At 41.3% G+C, this 20,749-nt stretch overlaps 1 protein-coding gene across 1 annotated transcript in view; it reads right to left on the bottom strand.

Annotated features, from left to right (window-relative positions):
* Positions 1-6,450, bottom strand: part of LOC126456388 (uncharacterized) — a 109,830-nt gene extending 103,380 nt beyond the window's left edge. Inside the window, exon 1 of the mRNA XM_050092141.1 lies at positions 6,270-6,450. Coding sequence (XP_049948098.1) covers positions 6,270-6,450 — 181 coding nt within the window. The remainder of the gene's footprint in view (positions 1-6,269) is intronic.
* Between the last annotated feature and the right edge of the window lie 14,299 nt (positions 6,451-20,749).

Consider the following 20,749-nt stretch of genomic DNA (forward strand, 5'->3'; position numbering starts at 1 on the left):
AACATAGCTGGGAGTTTTCTTACATATCTACTTTGCCAGTCTTATAATGCAGGTCACACGCTACGAAATTTAGAAGTCACGTCCTAGAAACAGTCATTGCAATCTGAATTGACAGGTCCTATCCGTAAACTTCTTTTCAAGCATTAATAGAAGGCGTTAACCAAAACTGAAATTGCCTTATTGACATGTTTAGTAATAGCATATTTTGCTACAAATTATGATCTGATCAGTAGTTGATGGAGAAAAATCAGCAGCAGGCCAATAACTTCCCAGTTAAGCATTCCTATGTCTCATTCTTGGAGATCGAATATCTCATTCCTGTTCACAGCCATAATACATGCACTTGTAGCACTGTGCAGCATATGAAATAAGTAATATGATACATCACTTTGTCAATTCATGAGGAAATGTTTATTAGCACATCAGATGCAATTATCAACAGTGTTTCACTTATAAACCAGTCTTAATAAGATGTCATGTTGCTTTGACCTGCAAAAAAGGATTAAAGTTATCACTATATCATCACAAAAACTCAAATGTCCTGTCATAACTTAACTGTATTTAGAAATATTCTGAAATTTGACCAATTAACTGGAAAACATGCTGCACAAATAGTTGATATGTCATTTCTAACTGATCCCTTGCACCTTCTGCTGATAATCTGTTCAAAGACAAACTGGGATGATAGGTGAAAGTGAACAAGTCCCAAGGCATACAAAAACACAACACTTCAAGATTCCATGGAAAGAAGTCCAATTGATTAGCTTCAATTAGATGTCACTATATCCATCCTCTTTCATCAAACTACCTCCGGCTAGCTAATGGCACCACAAGCTGACACAACATTGCTGCCTATTGACTGTGTGCACAATCACTGAGCCACAACATTCAAATAGATAAAAATTGAAAACTCCAAATCTGCACAGAGAAATGCACATGCAAATTCCTCTAAACTTTCTGTATTGATCACTGAAGATCAGTAACCTACTACCTGAAATACTCAAAACTTTTAAACATCACCTCCAGCCCACACCTCATCTCCTTCACCAAGAAGTGCTGCCACCTGACCTCCCAAACTGCTGATGTCCAACAACTTCCAAAAATGTTCAAACATTTGGGCCTACCTGCCACTGAGACTCATGAGTGGTATGCATTACCTTCTGCCACTAAGACAACACCTCTGGGAAGTGCTGCTTCCCACCAGGATTTTTGGCAAGTTTATTTCCAACAATTGCTGGAGAATATCTGCTGTACTGCAAAAGTCAGCAGCCCTTAAATCAGTGCAGTAGGCTCCAACCATCAATCAAATTAGGTTTGTTAACAGACCTGCCCATCAGCTGTAAGTTAGACAATGCACATTTTCACTATATACCAGCTCTTCATCCGTAACAATCTCAAAGATGACCCCATAGCACAGCCAGGGAACGATAAGCTCACAAGGCAAGCAATTAGTTATCCTATCACACTAATAATGTCTCTCATAGCCACTAGCCTGGATAAAGGCCTAAATTCAGTGAGGAAGATAGTCACCAAAAAAATTGTGTAGAATAATCACCAAGAATGTCAAAATATATGTCACGGTTCATGTTTATGGATATCTGAGTGAGTATGCCCAGGTCATGGTACAAAAGTCACCCCTAAAACATCACAGAACCATCTCTGGGTGAACTACATCTTCTACACAGTGCATCTTAAATACTTCATTGTGCTATCGGTGTACTCAACAGCTTGTATCATTTGAAAAGAGGTAAAATCGTGACTCAGTGAATCACACTATATGCCTCCAGATAGTTAATGTCTAGTTTCTGTACTGATTTGGCCACACACAATGTACAGCTTTACGTGCCACTGTGAGGTTCTCAAAATGTCCATTCAAGCATTTACCTCCAAAACATTGTCTAAGAAACTGTTTAACATGTATATGTGGTGACCACACCTATCCCGTTTGAACTCAACTGTTATTAGCAAGGCGTGGCACTCATCTTCAGTCCCCGTTGGTAGGATCTTTTTACAATTATTGTTCTTACACCATGTTAAAACACGTATGTGTGGTATACCATTTCTTGTAGACTTTTGGACATTCTGTGATAAACACAACAAATCAGACAGCTTCATTCACAGCATCATCGTGGGCACATCCAAATGCGATAGCCCCATTCCATGACATTCTATGCTGACCCTGATTCCATACAAGGGAATGAGACATAAACACCACTTCAATGCCATGACCTATGAGAACCATAAAGGCTAACATCAATACCTGGTACACCAGGTGAAAGTGTGCTACATCTGTTCTGTTGAATCAGAACTAGCAGACTAAACCCTCACGAGAAAGTTCATAGTAAAAGCAGAGGAAGTAAAAGAGTAATGAGATGTACCATCTGCTGTTCACCAGAGACAGGCTGCCTGTCTCCTGTACATATGACGCTGACTGGCTAACATTCTTGATATCCTAAGAAAGGCAGCACCATGGTTTTAAGCACAAACTGATAGAATTCTCTGCAGTCTTAGCCATCTGGTCACATTACTATGGTCTTTCATAGTGGCAATAGTCAGACTGTATTATATAGTAAAGTGGGTAAAGAGTTTGCAAGTTTTTAAACACAATAGTTGCCTATTATATGCATCAACTTGTTACCAACAGAGCATCATTTTTCATAAAAGTTTCTGTCATGTACTTGAGCTGAAGTGTCCTCCCCCCCTCCCCCTCCTCAAAAAGGGCAATGTCTGTCAAAGAATGAAAGAACAGAATTGTGCCCACCTTGCAGATGCAAATTTGATAAGAAAAGCTCTCCATGGTGACAGAGACTTTGAAACTGAACAGTGGAACCATAAAAAAAATTGAAGATCCAAATGAAAGTAGAAATTGATTTTAGATTTGTAAACAAGCATGCTGCAAATACTATTTAAGAGTGAAACTACTAACAAAATACTCACACGTATCATAGACTACCAATAGGGGAACTGCCTTGTCCAGTATAATGTGGACTTCATTCCATGGTGCAGTTTACAATTTTTTGTGATAACAAATCACTGCCAGATGTGAAAGAAGATGAATGAAAAAAGTCAGAGCATCAATCCAGATTATTAAGTTAGTAGACCAATATTTACCAACTGAGCAGCAAAGTGGGCAGTTACTAACACTTAAACGTATGCATACTATCACATAAATAGATAGATGGTTGTTTATGTATCTATAGATGATTTATAAAATTATATAATACATGTAATGTTCATTAAACAGGAAACAATTTAAAAAAAATAAATAGCTGATGCATTTAGCAATGTTACATTGTCAAAAAAATAATTTTACACACCGTTTGGCTGATCTTAAAAAGCTGAATTAGTACCATACCTAGATGAATGAGACTGAGGTCAATAGCATGAAAAGAGGTTAGAATTTTCTATAACAGAACCTGAGCATAGGATTTGACAGTGAGCATAATTGAGTTATTACAGTTCAGTACTGACTAACAGTGTTTTGTATTTAAAAAATGTCAATTTTTTACCACCTTCTTTTCAGTGTTATCTAAATAACTGTTGACTTTGAAGTATGAATTATGTTGAAGATGCATGTCTTAATTTGCTATTTACATATTTGCATTTTAATTGTCTCATTAATCTGCTTCAGTAATTTAATGTATAATTTTATTTCACTGAAGAAAATGTTGATGGGTGTCGTTTGTTTACTCCTGGTAAATGCAGTTTACTCCAGCTCTTGTTCCACGATCACGAATGCTGCTGTTTGTGAAATAATTACTGATGTTCTTGATGCACATAAGAGTGTGGTGGAGATATTCACATGGTGCACTTAGAATCCCCAGCTGTTTAAACAGATCTTTACAAGGAACTCCATCATTACTATTCATAGTTAGGTATTACTCTAATAGTCCTTTTTTTGTAGTTTGAAGACTGTGTCCATGTTTTGTGTATGGGAACCTCTGAAAAAATGGTTCCACAGATACAGATGGAATGCATATAGGAGTAGTACGTAACATAAGGTACTGTCTGTTACACATTGAAGACAGGGGCCTATGGGCATAGCACACAGCTGGCATTTTCTTTCCTAGTGTATGTTCATGTTCATTCCACTTCATAATCAACATTAAGTCTTAAAAATTTTGTGTTTGTTATGATATCTATGAAATATTTATCCACATTTAATTTTATGGAGTTACACTGAGGTGACAAAAGTTATGAGATAGCGATATGCACAAATACAGGTGGCAGTAGTATCGCTTACTCAAGGCATAAAAGGGCAGAGCATTGGCAGATCTGTCATTTACACTCAGGTGATTCAAGTGAAAAGGTTTCTGATGTGGTTACGGGTGGACGATGAGAATTAACAGACACTGAATGTGGAATGGTACTTGGAGCTAGGCACGCGGGACGTTCTACTTTGGAAATCATTAGGAAACTCGGTAATCCGTGATCCACAGTGTCAAGAGCATTCCAAGAATACCAAATTTCAGGCATTACCTCTCACCACAAATGAAGCACTGGCCGATTGACTCCAGTTAATGACTGAAAGCAGCAGCATTTGCATAGAGTTGTCAGTGCTAACAGTCAAGAAAAACTGTGTGAAAAAACTGCAGAAATCAATGTGTGAGTTACGATTAACGTACCCTTTAGGACAGTGTGGCAAAATTGGCGACAATGGTCTACGATGGCAGACGACCGATGTGAGTGCCTTTGCGAACACCACAACATTGACTGCATTGCCTCTCCTAGCTCGTGGCCGAGTCACTTGGATCCTAGATTACTGTAAAACTGTGGCTCAGTCAGATGAGTCCCAGTTTCAGTTGGTAAGAGCTGACGGTAGGGTTGAAGTGTGGTGCAGACTCCATGAATGCACGGAGCCAAGTTGTCAACAAGGTACTATCCAAGCTGGCGGTGGCTCCACAGTGATATGGGAGCTGTTTACATGGAATGGACTCTGGTCCAACCAGAGTGATCATTGACAGAAATGGTTACATTCTGCTAATTGGAGACCATTTGGAGACATTCACGGACTTCCACGTTCCTAAACAATAATGGAATTTTCACGGGATGACAATGCGCTTTGTCACAGGGGCATAATTGTTTGCGAGTGGTTTGAAGAACATTCTGGACAATTCAAGCGAATTGTTTGGGCAACCAGATCTCCTGACATCAGTCCCATCGAACATTTGTGGCACATAATCAAAAGGTCAGTTCGTGCAGAAAATTCCGTACCAGTAACACTTTCGCAATTACGGACGGCCACACAAGGAGCGTAGCTCAGTATTTCTGCAGGGTGCCGCCTACAACTTATCGCGTCCACGCCACATCTAGTTGCTGCACTACACCGGACAAAAGGATGTCTGACACGTAATCCGTGACTTTTGCCACCTGAGTGTATTTTTCCCTCTTTAAGCTGAATAGCTCTGTTCTCTTTTTCGTTCAGTGTGAGTCGCAAACTCATTTGTCGCGTAAGACGCAAGAATGGACATCTTCAACTTTTGTAGTCCTGTCTTCCTCAGTTGCGTGTAATATTATGGTATATTGATAATTTTTACTTATGGACCGTATGACAGCAACAGAATAAAACACAATTTTAGTGCCATACGTGTTTCGCCTTTACTTTCTGCAAGGCGTTGTTGAGGAACAATCAATACATAGAAAATCTCATAATAGAAACTGAACTCATCCTTACACGTGAAGAACAACAAAATAATTGTGGAATAAACATAGGACTGGCAAGAGAACTAGTAAAAGAAGAAATAAAAGGCATAATAAAACAAACACGGTAGACACACAATAAGAACAACCAAACAGAAGCAGCCACTATGAAAAGGTTATGCAACAGGAGCGTAAAATGTAAAAATTGTCCACGCAACCTGCCACTGATGATGCCTTGTAGAAAATAAAGGCGAAACCCGTAGGGCACTAAAATTGTGTTTTATTCAGTTGCTGTCACACGGTCCATAAGTAAAAATTATCAATATACCGCAAGAATGGAGCTCGCAGATTCTCAGGTGTGAATGAAGAAAAGGCAGCAACAGCTTCTAAATGTGCCACGGAAATTCCTCTCGAAGAAGTAACGAGCTGCTGCTTCAGTCGGCCTGCTAGAGAGTAGGATCACGCACGATAACGTGACCGCACAGACATCCCCCGGCATCGTACAGCTTTTGTCACCCCAGAGTACTTGGCCTGCTAGAGTGGCTACCACAGTGTAGGATGACGAGAGGCTGAACCTCGAGGGCATCTACCGGTATTGCAGGATGCTGCGCCTGTCCCTCGCGACTTACCGAGCCAGTCGCGGGCGGATAGGCCGCCGCTGACGACGTTGTTGAAGGAGGCGGGCTTGCGGCTGGGCGCGGGCGCCTGCGGCGGCTGCAGACGGGCGCTGCCCACGTCGGGCAGCGGCTCGAAGTGCACCACGGAGGAGCGGTCTCCGGGCGCGGCCGCTGCTGCCGCCGGCGGGAACATGGTGAACTCCGCGGAGCTGCCGGCGCTGTTCACGTAGCCGACGCCGCCCCCGCCGCCCCCGGGGCCAGGACCGGCGGCTGCCGCGGGCGTCGCGTTCGCTGGCCCGGGACCCGCCAGGCTGTGGCTCGACGCGCTGTCCGTGAACTCCTGCGCACACACAGGCACCACACGTAAAACGCGCACACGAAAACACCACCCTCACTGACTCGAAAAGAGGTTATAAGATGAACATCAACATAAGTAAAACAAGGGCGACTCCAATATAGACGATTTAAATCAGAGAATGTTGAGGAACTTACACTAGGAAAGAAAGAAATCAGTTTTATTATTTGGGCAGTAAAAAGTTGTTGTTTTTTTAGGGAAGGAGACCAGACAGCGAGGTCATCGGTCTCATCGGATTAGGGAAGGACGGGGAAGGAAGTCGACCGCGCCCTTTCAAAGGAATCATCCCGGTATTTTCCTGGAGCGATTTAGGGAAATCACGGAAAACCGAAATCAGGATGGCCGGACGCGGGATTGAACCGTTGTCCTCCCGAATGCGAGTCCAGTGTGCTAGCCACTGCGCCACCTCGCTCGGTGGGCAGTAAAAAGGGCTGTTTCCACCATTAGGTAAGGCTACGCGGCCGCCTTGGGCGGCAAAATGTTAGGGGAGGTAAAAATTAAATTTCAAATCAAACAACGAAAAAATTGAGCAAATGAGGAGAAAAAATAAAAAAAAGAGGAAAAATTAAAACACTGATGAAAAAAAAAAAAAATCAAGCACATTTGTTGTCCTCAGTCAATTTTAAAGTAATGGAAACTGAGGACTATCCCCAGAAACTGAGGACGTCTGGTCACCACAGTTTAATGATTAAAAGTGTAAGCAGGCTGTTTAGGTGTAAGTAGGCTGTTTAGGTTTTTTTATGTTGGTAACGCCAGGTAGCGCTCTGTATAAAAATCACTGGCTGTGCTGTGTGCAGTCTGTGGCTGGTTGGCATTGTGGAAATATTCGCTACTGTAGTGTTGGGCAGTTGAATGTGAACAGCGCGTAGCGCTGGGCAGTTGGAGGTGAGCCGCCAGCAGTGGTGGATGCGGGGAGAGAGATGGCGGAGTTTCGAGAGCGGGTGATCTGGACGTGTGTCCATCAGAGACAGTCAATTTGTGAGACTTGATGTCATGAACCGATATATATATTATGACTTTTGAACACTATGAAGGTAAATACATCGTTTGTTCTCTATCAAAATCTTTCATTTGCTAACTATGCCTATCAGTAGTTCGTGACTTCAGTAGTTAGAATCTTTTATTTAGCTGGCAGTATTGGCGCCCGCTGTATTGCAGTAGTTCGAGTAACGAAGATTTTTGTGAGGTAAGTGATTTATGAAAGGTATAGGTTATTGTTAGTCAGGGTCATTCTTTTGTAGGGATTTTTGAAAGTCAGATTGCGTTGCGCTAAAAAAATATTGTGTATCAGTTTAGTGTTGATCAGAATAAGTAAAGTGAGTAATGTCTGAGTACGTTCAGTTTTGCTCAGCTGTTTGAAAATCAAATTACGTAAGGGGTTTATCAGCACAATCATTCATAAATTTTTCTAAGGGAATGTTTCAAAAGTATAATAGGAGATTGCATTTCATGTGCGATGTTGGTGGCAGTGGAGCTCGGGGGGGGGGGGGGGGGGGGTATCGAGTGGAGGGGCGGGGGGGACGGGACAATTATATGGGGAGACTGATAGTAGCAAAAAAGACGGAGCGGCATTTCTCAATTCTCGCCTAGGGCGGTAAAACACCTAGCAATGCCCCTGGTAGTAAAATAACTCATGATGCCTGGCGCAGAGAGGATACAAAGTGAAGATTGACTACAGCAAGAAAAACATTTCTGAAGAAGATGAATTTGTTACAATCAAGTATCGGTAGAAGTGTTAGGATGTCCTTTCTGAAGGTTTTTGTCTGGAGTGTAGCATTGTATGCCAGAGACACGTGGACACTGAACAGTTTATACAAGAAGAGAATAGCAGCTTTTGAAATGTAGTGCTGTAGAGGAATGCTGAACATTAGAGGTGTAGATCAGGTAACTAATGGAGAAGTACTAGGTCGAATTGGGAAAAAAAGAAATTTAGGCACAACTTCGTTTAAAGAAGGGATCAGTGAATATGACACGTCTTCGGGCATCAAGGAATCGTCAATTTGGTATCGGATAGTAGTGTAGGGGGTACAAATTAAACAGGGAGACCAACGAATGAATACAGTACGCAGGATAAATGGATGTAGGTTGCAGCAGTTATTCTAAGATGGAGAGACTTGCAGAGGAGAGATTAGCATTAAGAGCTGCATCAAACCAGTACCAGTCTTCGGGCTGAACGACATAACAACCTCAACAACAGCGCGTTCCATAAATTAGGGAACACTGTGTGACGGGTACTCATAAAGTTTTAAGCTTTTTTTGAGTCATCAGTCTACTGACTGGTTTGATGCGGCCCGCCAAGAACTCCTCTCCAGAGCCAACCTCTTCATCTCAGAGTAGCACTTGCAACCTACATCCTCAGTTATTTGCTAGATGTAATCCAATCTTTTCTTCCTCTACAGGACTTCTCTTGGCCAGAAATGCCCTTTTCGCGAGAGCTAGCCTGCTTTTGATGTCCTCCTTGCTCCGTCCGTCATTGGTTATTTTACTGCCTGGGTAGAAGAATTCCTTAATTTCATCTACTTCGTGACGATCAATCTTGTGTTAAGTTTCTAGCTGTTCTCATTTCTGCTGCTTCTCATTACTTTCGTGTTGCTCCGATTTACTCTCAATCCATATTCTGAACTCATTAGACTGCTCATTCCATTCAGCAGATCATGTAATTCTTCTTCACTTTCACTCAGGATAGCAACGTTATCAGTAAATCTTATCATTGGTACTTCACCTTGAATTTTGATTCCACTCCTAAACCTTTCTCTTATTGCCATCATTGCCATAATTAAATATTTTCATGACGATTATTTCAATGTCGACAGTTAAGACTCCAGCAGCACTTGATATAGTATTGTGAACAACATGGGCAGGCCATCCAATTCCTTCTAAATTTTTTCCGAGTTCTTTAATTTAGTGAAAAACATTCCGCTGACCGCATCGATGAAACCCTCCGACGTTGGTGTTGGTACTGGTATTGCCTCCACAAAAAGCGATTAATTTATCTAATGGAATTTGTAGTTGTCTTAAACAGTCTATACAAAACTACTCAATTGTCTCCGATGTTTAGTTATTCAACTTCAAAAGCTTCTGTTGGATTCCGCCAGTTTCTGCGTAAGAACTTACACAAACACACCAATATATATAACATAATACGAAATTGCAATTTATGCAGACCTTCAAAGTTTTGCTATTAAATTTTGCTAAATGGAACAGATTCCTATATTTTGTATTATTATTATTGTTCTCGTTGTTGTTATGCTGATTTTTTTTTCGTTTCAATAAGTTGCATGCAAAGATTTATACTATGATTTCAAATCACTGACAGAGGTCTTGCTTAATAAAAATTAAATAAACAAAGTTATTCCTTATCTTGCACCTTTCTGTTGTTCTCACTGGTGGTGGTTGTGTTTTTGATGAACTGTGTCAACCACAGGTTACAGGGTGATACAAAATGTTACCACTGGCGCCGATGACCCAAGATAACACTCAACTTAGTTCTCTTTTACATTGTCATTTATCAGAAAAATTGATGACACAGGCAAGAGATGGTTGCCCTTGAATACAAGGGGCATAAGCCGTCATATTTTCTAAAGACAAATTTTTACTCACCTTAATGACCTTCCTCTCGTTCTCCTGGAGGCGTGCAAGTAAAAAAGAGACATGTGTTAAAAGAAGCGGATAAATATCTTAACGATACAGCTAGACAAAATCATTGTCTCATAACGAGTCGAGTTATATTACACTGAAGTTGTAAAGTATCTTTTGGGACATCCTGTACACACCGATGGAAAAATAATCGCAACACCAAGGAAGAGTTGTGCGACATACACGAAACTGATTCTACATCTGAAAGATGATGTCTGTTCAAATCTCACATCATACGCATAAGAGTGGCGCTAATACAATACAAATCCCGTTTGCTTTAAATACACGTAGTAACGGTTTTGAGAGTTAGTTACATCTGAGACTGGACGTGGTGAGTTGATGTTAGTCAAGCCTTTAAGACGACAGAGACGCCATTATTATTTGAACGAGGTCGCTTGATAGGGCTACACGAAGCTGGATGTTCCTTCTGCGGTATTGGAGAAAGATTTGGCAGGAATGTAGCCCCGGTACACGACTGCTAGCAGCAGTGGTCACGAGAATGTAAGGCTCCGGACGGCCGCGTGGCACTACCGAGAGGGAAGACCATAGTGTTCGGCGTATGTCTCTGACGCATCGTATTGTATCTGCAGCAGCGATCTCAGCAGTACTTGGCACCACAGTGACACAAGGCACTGTTACAAATAAACGGTTACTTCGACATCTCCGAGCCAGACGCCTTGTAGCGTGCATTCCACTGACCCTAACTACTGTCATTTTCGACTTCAGTGGTGTCAAGCGAGAGAAGATTGGAGGGCAGGGTGGAGGTCTGATGTGTCTTCTGATGAAAGCTGAATCAGCCTCGGTGCCAGTAACGGTAGTGCGTTGGCTAGGAGGGGGTCAGTTGAAGGCTTGCAACCAACCTGTCTGCGTGCTAGACACACTGGACCTGCACCTGGAGTCATGGTCTGAGGCGCGATGTCGTCAGACAGCAGAAGCACTCTTGTGGTTATCCCACGCACCCTGACTGCAAATCTGTACGTCAGTCGGTGATTCTACATCTACATCTACATACATACCCCGCAATCCACCATACGGTGCGTGGCGGAGGGTACCTTGTACCACAACTAGCATCTTTTCTCCCTGTTCCACTCCCAAAAAGACCGACGGAAACATGACTGCCTATATGCCTCTGTACGAGCCCTAATCTCTCTTATCTTATCTTTGTGGTCTTTCCGCGAAATATAAGTTGGCAACAGTAAAATTGTACTGCAGTCAGCCTCAAATGCTGGTTCTCTAAATTTCCTCAGTAGCGATTCACGAAAAGAACGCCTCCTTGCCTCCAGAGACTCCCACCCGAGTTCCTGAAGCATTTCCGTAACACTCGCGTTTTGATCAAATCTACCACTAACGAATCTAGCAGCCCGCCTCTGAATTGCTTCTACGTCCTCCCTCAATCCGACCCGACAGGGATCCCAAACGCTCGAGCAGTACTCAAGAATAGGTCGTATTAGTGTTTTATAAGCGGTCTCCTTTACAGATGAACCACATCTTCCCAAAATTATACCAATGAGCCGAAGACGACTATCCGCCTTCCCCACAACTGCCATTACATGCTCGTCCCACTTCATATCGCTCTGCAATTTTACGCCCAAAAATTTAATCGACGTTGACTTTGTCCAGCGCTACACTACTAATGGAGTATTCAAACATTACGGGATTCTTTTTCCTATTCATCTGCATTAATTTACATTTATCTATATTTAGAGTTGGCTGCCATTCTTTACACCAATCACAAATCCTGTCCAAGTAATCTTGTATCTTCCTACAGTCACTCAACGACGACACCTTCCCATACACCACAGCATCATCAGCAAACAGCCGCACATTGCTATCCACCCAATCCAAAAGATCATTTATGTAGATAGAAAGCGACAGCGGACCTACCACACTTCCCTGGGGCACTGCAGATGATAACCCCCGATGAACACTCACCATCGAGGACATGTTGTGCTGCCATTTATGAGCAGCATTCCACTGTGTGTTTTCCAAGAGGATAACGATCGTCCACATAGCGCTGCCGAAGCCCAACACGTCCTACAGTGTGTCGACATGTTGCCCTGGCCTGCTCAATCACCAGATCTGTCTCCAATCGAGCGCATATGGGACATCGTCGGACGACCACTCCAGCGCCATCCACATACAGCATTAACCGTCCCTGTACTGACCGGCCATGTGTAACAGATACGGAACTCCATTTCACAACATGACATCCGGCACCTGTACAGTGCAATGTATGCACGTTTGCATGCTTGTATTCAACATTCTGGCCGTTACACCGGTTGTTAATGTACCAGCATTTCATATTTCCAATGGCGTATCTCGCGCTTTCATTAACCGGCTATATTGCAGTGTTCATCACTTAAATATGTTACGCAGACATAAGCATTCACTAAATTTCGTTACACTACATTAATTATTTTTTGGTGCTGCGGTGGTTTTTTTTTCTTTTTTTTTTTTTTTCGTCAGTGTATCTTTGTAATCTGATAGCGGAAGCGAGAAACTGGTAATATTCCTTGCACGTGTAGACTGCTACACAACAACCGTACAGCCTTGCCCATACACAAAGACCGAGATTAATATTTTTTTGAAAAAATTTAGTTGTTCTGGATTATTTGAAAGTGAGACGGGCAACGAAGTGTTCCGCCCGTACCAGAGGGCACGATTTCGGGACTGATTGCAGCCGCCTTTGTCTGCCTGCCACGTCGTCGTTTATCTCCCTCGGACTTCGAAGAAGACAATTGTTCTAAAGCCTTGTCCCTTCCTTCCCGTTTCCCTTCTTCGTTTTCTGTGTGGTGCGCCCCCCCCCCCCCCCGCCCACCCATCCCTTCCCCACCCCTTCCCACGCCATCACCACCGTCTGCATCCACTCCGAATGAAAGAAGGCGGCCGTGAAATGGCGAACAGAAAGGGTTGGAGGAAGTGGGAAGGGGCGGAACTTAGGGCGCTGACAAACATCCTGCGGGCAGGCGACAGTGGACTGTGCTGCAGAGGAGTGGAGTGGAGTGCTGGCATCGCCAGGGGTCCTCTGCAGATTGCGGCGCCCAGGCGCAGCTCTTATCGGCACCTGCGGCCCTCGTCTCCGCAGTTCGTCAACGCCCGCAATCTCCTTCCCATTCCTAATGCCAGCCTCGCAACAACGAGTGGAGTGCTTCTGGTAAACTGCAAAGAGTTTCCAAAACAAAATTTTCTAGGTGTATGTGAAACTTTCAGTTCACAGCGCGTTTTACCGGTATTTCATTATGACGGCGAAATAACGACTTTACACGTGAAAACCATTCAAAACTAAGTGTTACTCCATGAGCAATATAGAGATGCTTACAGAGAATTAAAAGGATATAGAGGAAAACAAATATACCGAAGTGGAGCACGTAATGAAACTGAAATGGAGAAAAATATGGCCAGGCGACTTAATGTAGATTGGCCAAGGAAGTACTTTGTTCAATTCCAAGCGTTAATAACTGATCTAGATGATGACCTACTCAAAAATGAGTACATAATATCGAAAAATATATTATTCATATATCTTTCCTTTCTCAGACATTATGTCTGGTTAAAATTGGAAAGTGACGCGGACCTTGATCAAGCGTGACTTCCTTTTAACGGTACGGTATATGATACATTGCATTTAGGAACTTTCGGGTAATTGAACATGTATCAATAATTACAGATTTCTGTAGTTGTATATATACGTTTGGATGTAGATGTATTGCGTTGATGTACTGGTGGATATTGTGTGGTATGACTCCTGTAGTTGATAGTATAATTGGTATAATGTCAACTTTATCCTGATGCCACATGTCCTTGACTTCCTCAGCCAATTGGATGTATTTTTCAATTTTTTTCTCCTTGGGTATGGATATTTCGATTAGTTGTGTTAATTTCTTCTTTTTATTGGTGAGTATGATGTCAGGTTTGTTATGTGGTGTTGTTATATCTGTTATAATGGTTCTGTTCCAGTATAATTTGTATTCATCATTCTCCAGTACATTTTGTGGTGCATACTTGTATGTGGGAACGTGTTGTTTTATTAGTTTATGTTGTATGGCAAGTTGTTGATGTATTATTTTTGCTACATTGTCATGTCTTCTGTATTTGCTAGTATTGTACATCCGCTTGTGATGTGATCTACTGTTTCTATTTGTTGTTTGCAAAGTCTGCATTTATCTGTTGTGGTATTGGGATCTTTAATAATATGCTTGCTGTAATATCTGGTGTTTATTGTTTGCTCCTGTATTGCAATCATGAATCCTTCCGTCTCACTGTGTATATTGCCTTTTCTTAGCCATGTGTTGGATGCATCTTGATCGATGTGTGGCTGTGTTAGATGATACGGGTGCTCGCCATGTAGTGTTTTCTTTTTCCAATTTACTTTCTTCGTATCTGTTGATGTTATGTCATCTAAAGGGTTGTAGAAGTGGTTATGAAATTGCAATGGTGTAGCCGATGTATTTATATGAGTGATTGCTTTGTGTATTTTGCTAGTTTCTGCTCGTTCTAGAAAGAATATTCTTAAATTGTCTACCTGTTTATAATGTAGGTTTTTTATGTCGATAAATCCTCTTCCTCCTTCCTTTCTGCTTAACGTGAATCTTTCTGTTGCTGAATGTATGTGATGTATTCTATATTCGTGGCATTGTGATCGTATAAGTGTATTAAGTGCTTCTAGGTCTGTGTTACTCCATTTCACTACTCCAAATGAGTAGGTCAATATTGGTATAGCATAGGTATTTATAGCTTTTGTCTTGTTTCTTGCTGTCAATTCTGTTTTCTGTATTATTATTATTATTATTATTATTATTATTATTATTAAATGACTGGAGCGGACCTTGAGGAAGATGAGTTTGGGTCCGGAGATATGTAGGGACACGCGAGGTAATACCGCCTCAACGATTTATCTTAGAGAGTAGGTTAAAGAGGGGCAAATGGACATTTATAGCATCTGTAGATTTACAGCGACTGTTGACAATACTGACTGGAATACACTCTTTGAAATTCTGAAGGCAGCAGGGTAAAATACAGGGAGGGAATGCAATTTACAACCTGCACAGAACCAGACGACAGTTATAAGAGTCTAGGAGCATTAAAAGAAGCAGTGGTTGAAAAGGGAGTGAGAAAGAGTTGTAGCCTGTCTCTGATGTTATTCAGTATGTATACTGAACAAGTAGTAAAGAAAACCAATGATAAATACGGTGATGGAATATCCGTTCAAGGAGAATAATTTTAAACTTTGATATTTGCCGTTGACATTGTAATTCTGTCAGAGATAGCAAAGGAAGAAAAGGAGGATACCAGCATTTAACGTTCCATCAACAACAAGGCTGTTAGAGACGTAGCACGAGGTCATATTAGGGAAGGATGGAGAAGGAAAGCGGCTTGCCCTTGCGTAGGAACCATCCCGACATTTCCCTGAAGCGTTTTAGGAAAAGCACGGAAAGCCCAAATCAGGATGGCCGGGTGCGGGTTTGAACCGTCGTCCTCCCGAATGCGAGTCCTGCGTGCCACCACTGCGCGACCCCACTCGTTGACAGCAAAGGACTAGGAAGAGCAGTTGAACGGAATGGACAGCGTCTTGAAAAGAGAATATAAGACAAACATAAAAAGTAAAACAACGATAATAGAAGGTAGTCGAATTAAATCATACCTTGCTGTGGGAATTATATATTACGAAATCGGACACTAAAAGTTGCGGATTTCTTTTGCTATTTGGGCAGCAGAAAACTTGTAAGTCCGAAGTAGAGAGGATATAAAATGCAGACTGGTAACAGTAAGAAACGCGTTTCTGAAAGAGAGGAATTTGCAAACAAGTAATATTAATTTAAGCTTTAGGAACTATTTTATGGAGCTATTTGTCTGGAGTCTAGTCTTGGACAGAAGCGAAACATGGACAATAAAGAATTTAGTGGTTGATGAATCTCTCAGCGTCTTCCAGTAAATCTCTCAGGGTCTTCCAGTAAAAAGCGTCATACCACTCTCCTCTTTTTCTAAAAAGGATTTGAAAATAAGCCATGGAACACAAGTACAGCAGTTTATTTTTTTATTTATTTATGTAATCACCGTTAGTGTTTCTCCTGCTGCGGCACCTGCTTAGAGCGTACACTTCGTGTCTAAAGAGGGCTGACGAACCACAAGAGAGCGAATGGTAATGTGTTTTGGACTTCGAATGTGCTTCCGCATAAAATCTTCTTCTAAGATCAAGAGAGTAGTAGTTCTTCCCTTATTGCCAACTTATTTTTTCTCTCCAGCGAAGTTTGTTAGTTTTGATGGGTGAGAGAATGCAATAATATACAGAATTCGCACACCTGCACTTGATCGTCTTGTCGTCTCCTGTTTAATGGCTACACATTATCCGCCGATAGTTTTGCCATACGCTTCATTGGTAACGGCTGTTCGTGACAGGAAAAACTCACACTGCAGCAAGTTAAATCGTGAACAGATTCAACATACTTTGCACTTCAAACAACTGAGCTATGAGAATTTTTCTTTTTTTCCGTTGGCGAATCGAGATGTTTTCATTTCTTAGATTTTCGTTTGGACTACGGAGCCAAGAGCAAACCCATGTGTTTCGTCGCTTCTAGTAACATTTTCCACGCACTTGTTTCCTTCATACGTCAAGATAATACACCGGTATTTACGAAAGTTGGCACCACCTAGAAGATGACACACACACACACACACACACACACACACACACACACAGGTAGAAGAAAAACAGCTGCCGCGGACCTAGAAATTGCGCGTTAGCGTTTCAGATTACTGCCTTGTTAATAGAACATCATTACAGGGGGAGGGAGGGGGAGGGGGAAGAGACTTACTGATCCACCAAGGAAATAGTAGTGACCGTTTATTTATCTCCTATACATGTGTCGAAAAGTTAAACGACTGGACACCTTAAAATCACGACGATGTACGGCATAATGGAGTAAATTGTTGTCAGGATTATTTTATGCGACATGTTTGCCAAGTTGAATAACAATCAGCAAAATATGCTAATGTATTAGGAAGGCAATTATAAAAGATGATACCATCGTACCGATGTCGTAACTAATCTCAAAACGAGATGCTTTGCTAACCATACACAGGTTTCCCACCAAAGAACACACACCTGTGAAAACAGCATTACTTTTTTTCCTTTGGTTCTGCAGGGCAATCTTAGCCAAATATATTCTCTTTTAGAGGTACGACTTCAAAGACTCCTCTGAACGATAACCACATCTATAAAATTTAAGTTAGTTCTTTCAGTAAACACCAGTACAGAAATTGCAGGAAGTGTTTTGGCTGACAACGACTGGGATCTAAATGAACCCTTCTCCTAAGAAAACTTCTCATCATAACTGCTATTTTAATAAGTAATATATTCGTACATCCTATAACGAAACAACTATCAATTACGTAACCACTGATATTCGATGGTTTTAAGTGCAAACGAAAAATCATTGTTTTCATGTCGTGACAGAAATTTAAATGATCGATTCTTTCCTTTTGGCAATGTCAAGCTGTAGCTGTACAACTGTCGTCAATGTACTTTCCTCTTCTGGGCCTATTTCCTGTTGTTAATCTCTGGAGCTCTTTACGAGGCGATTGAGTTTCGTTGCCACACGTACAGACATACGAGGTGTGCTCAAAAAGTAATGTGAATTTTGTAATATCGGATGTCTTTTAGTCTGATCTGCGCTGTTTATTTCGTTGTTGTGTAGGTAAACATGTCTGATAAGGATCTACCACAATATCGGATATTTAGTCTGTTGTCAGCTGTCAAAAAGGTTACATGTGTTGGGTAGTATCGGCGATTAGTTACTTTCTACAAAAATAATCACAGTATTTCTATTAAATTTCACTATAAGAATGGCTAAAGTACAGCACAGTTGTAGAAATCCTAAATATCGTTTTTGAAAAGCCTGCTATGAGTATAAGAAAGGTTTACGAATGGTACAAGCGTTTCGAAGAAGGCCTGAAAACGATGAAGATAAGAAGTGCCCTGGAAGCTCTAACTATCATCAGCCGATGAAATCGTGAAAGAAGTGTTCACAAATTGTTTAATTTCGAACAAAGTAGCAACGACTTCAAAGTTCATCAGGAGTCGTTAGATGAAGTCAATAACGATGCAGAACAATACTAAAACTTGGCATAACAGGTGAAGAACTATGTGTTTACGAATATGACGTTGAAATTCAAGCTCTGTTGTCTCGGTGGAAGCGTTCTTGATCGCCTAGTCTGAAAAAATCTCAAGTGCGATCAAATGCGAAGGTTATACTCACTGTGTTCTTCGATTTTAACGGCACAAGGCATCTGAATTCACGTCACAAGGTCGAAGGCTCTATGAGCAGTACTATTTACGAGTTCACCGCTGTCTGCATGAAGAACTCCGAAAAAAAAAAAAAAAAGAAAGAAAGAAAAAGAAGAAGACATGGCGTCTGCACCACGATAAAGTATGTCTCACACACTTCGTTGCTTATTCGTGAACTTTTGGTCAAAATCAATACTGTAATGATGACCCGGCCGCCCTATTCGTCAGACATGGCTCTACGTGACTTTTCTCTGTTCCCAAAAATTAAAAGGACCGTCAGCTTACAAATATAAATGGGGTTAAAGACGCATCGCTGATAGGGCTAAACGCCATCCTAAATATCAAGTTTGAGAAGTGTTTCGGGGATTAGAAAAAGTGCTTGAATAAGTGTGTAATATCTAATAGAGATTATTTTGTAAGTGATAACATTGATATACGTGAATAAGCAAAATGCTTTCCAAAAAACAAAAATTCCAGTTATTTTTTGAACATACATCGTAATACCTTCTGTATAAGTAAAGTAGGCTAAAAAAAGTTACTAACTCGCGATCAAACTCACTCTGTTTGACTCTTTACTACTCGCAAAAAGTTGGCTATTTCATCCACTTTCACCTTTTACTGTTTTTAAGATTCGCCATCCATCATCTTCGCAAGCCGTTACATCAAAGGCGGGTGAAAGTAACCATTACTCTTCATTTCCAACTGTCGACAGGCACTAAATTCATCAAATTTGCTTTCATTAATTATTTCCGGGTATTTCAGTCTTCTGCAAATCCAGAAGCCTATCGGAAGGACTCGTGTTTGAAAACCCAAAGGTCAGGGTTCGAACACTACAAAGAGCTGTACGCTGACTGCCATTCTTCCCAGAGTAACAATACGGAATTTTTTCTTCGTATTCAGTGTTCAATGTTAGAGTCAGTAATAACGCTTCCATTCTTAAATAACACGTCAGTGTACCTAGTTTTAAACAGCTCATCATCCAGTGGTTTGTAAATATCTTTTGGCGGTACTGCTGATGCTTTTCCTTTGTTATAAGAGATTTCTAACAATTTCGGACCTTTTCCGGCAATGTGTTTTTTATTGTACAGCCACCATTTTAAATAAAAAGGGAATGAATTACTTTGAAGATGGAAGTGAAATTCACGTTTTTACAAGAGGTAGATGCTCCTAATTACTTTACTTGTACTTGCAATGTCTGCGTTGATTTAGTTGTTTTGCTCAGTTTCAGTTTCATTACTATCAAAGAGACATCATTGGCCTCCTGTGGTATTACCTAGTCTATATTCCATCAGAAATCGCGGAGGTTCTCTTTCTATAGATGGGAAGCTTCAAATGTAATTAGGAAAATTGTATCCTATATTAGTATATGTGGACACATACGCGTTTTCATTGACCTATCACGAAAACTAAACAAAAGCTATTACATTTGACTGTCTCAGATCAGCACCAAAAAAAGGACGAGAGCGGCTAATCCTAATCAGATCCAAACTATATAGCTATTATTTTACGTAACTAAAGAAGTTTTTCTAAGTGTTTTATTTTACACATAAAGCAATTCAGTAGCCTTGAAAATACACACTTATTATATTGTTGTATAATGTCTTTGTTGAAAATTCACATTATACAATGTCTCTTCAGACACGCATGCAAATCTGAAAGAACAGTCACTGTGTGACAATCCACAGCTGCTCATTAAATATTACGAAATTTGATTCGTAACTGAGAACCTAAACTGACTTAGCTGTACTGTTTATCGGTGGTATGAAAATTTGCGCCGGACCGGGGCTCGAAACCAGATTTTGCTTAACGTGAGCGGTCGCCTTTTCCACTTCGGCTATCCGAGCACACTTTCAGGACCGCTCACTCACTCGCTCGCTCGCTCGCTCTCTGTCTGTCTCTCTCTCTCTCTCTCTCTCTCTCTCTCTCTCTCTCTCTCTCTCTCTCTCTCAATGTGATACCCACCAAAGAGGGACATTCTATGTGATGTCTGAAGGGACAGTGCATACTGTGAATTGTTTAACACAGACACTGTGGAATAAGAGAAGAACTATTACATACTTTCCCAGGTTGAAACGACGATCACATCGAACTTACCTCTTTGGCGGGGAATCGCATAGTGTGTGTGCGTGTGGGGCGCGGGGGGAAGGGGGGGGGGGGGGCGAGGATTGGGAAATGTGAGCAAGTGAACCTGTGGAGGTCTGGGTCGATTTTGGAAGT

The sequence above is a fragment of the Schistocerca serialis genome, chromosome 2 (assembly GCF_023864345.2).
Source record: "Schistocerca serialis cubense isolate TAMUIC-IGC-003099 chromosome 2, iqSchSeri2.2, whole genome shotgun sequence".
NCBI lineage: Eukaryota > Metazoa > Arthropoda > Insecta > Orthoptera > Acrididae > Schistocerca > Schistocerca serialis.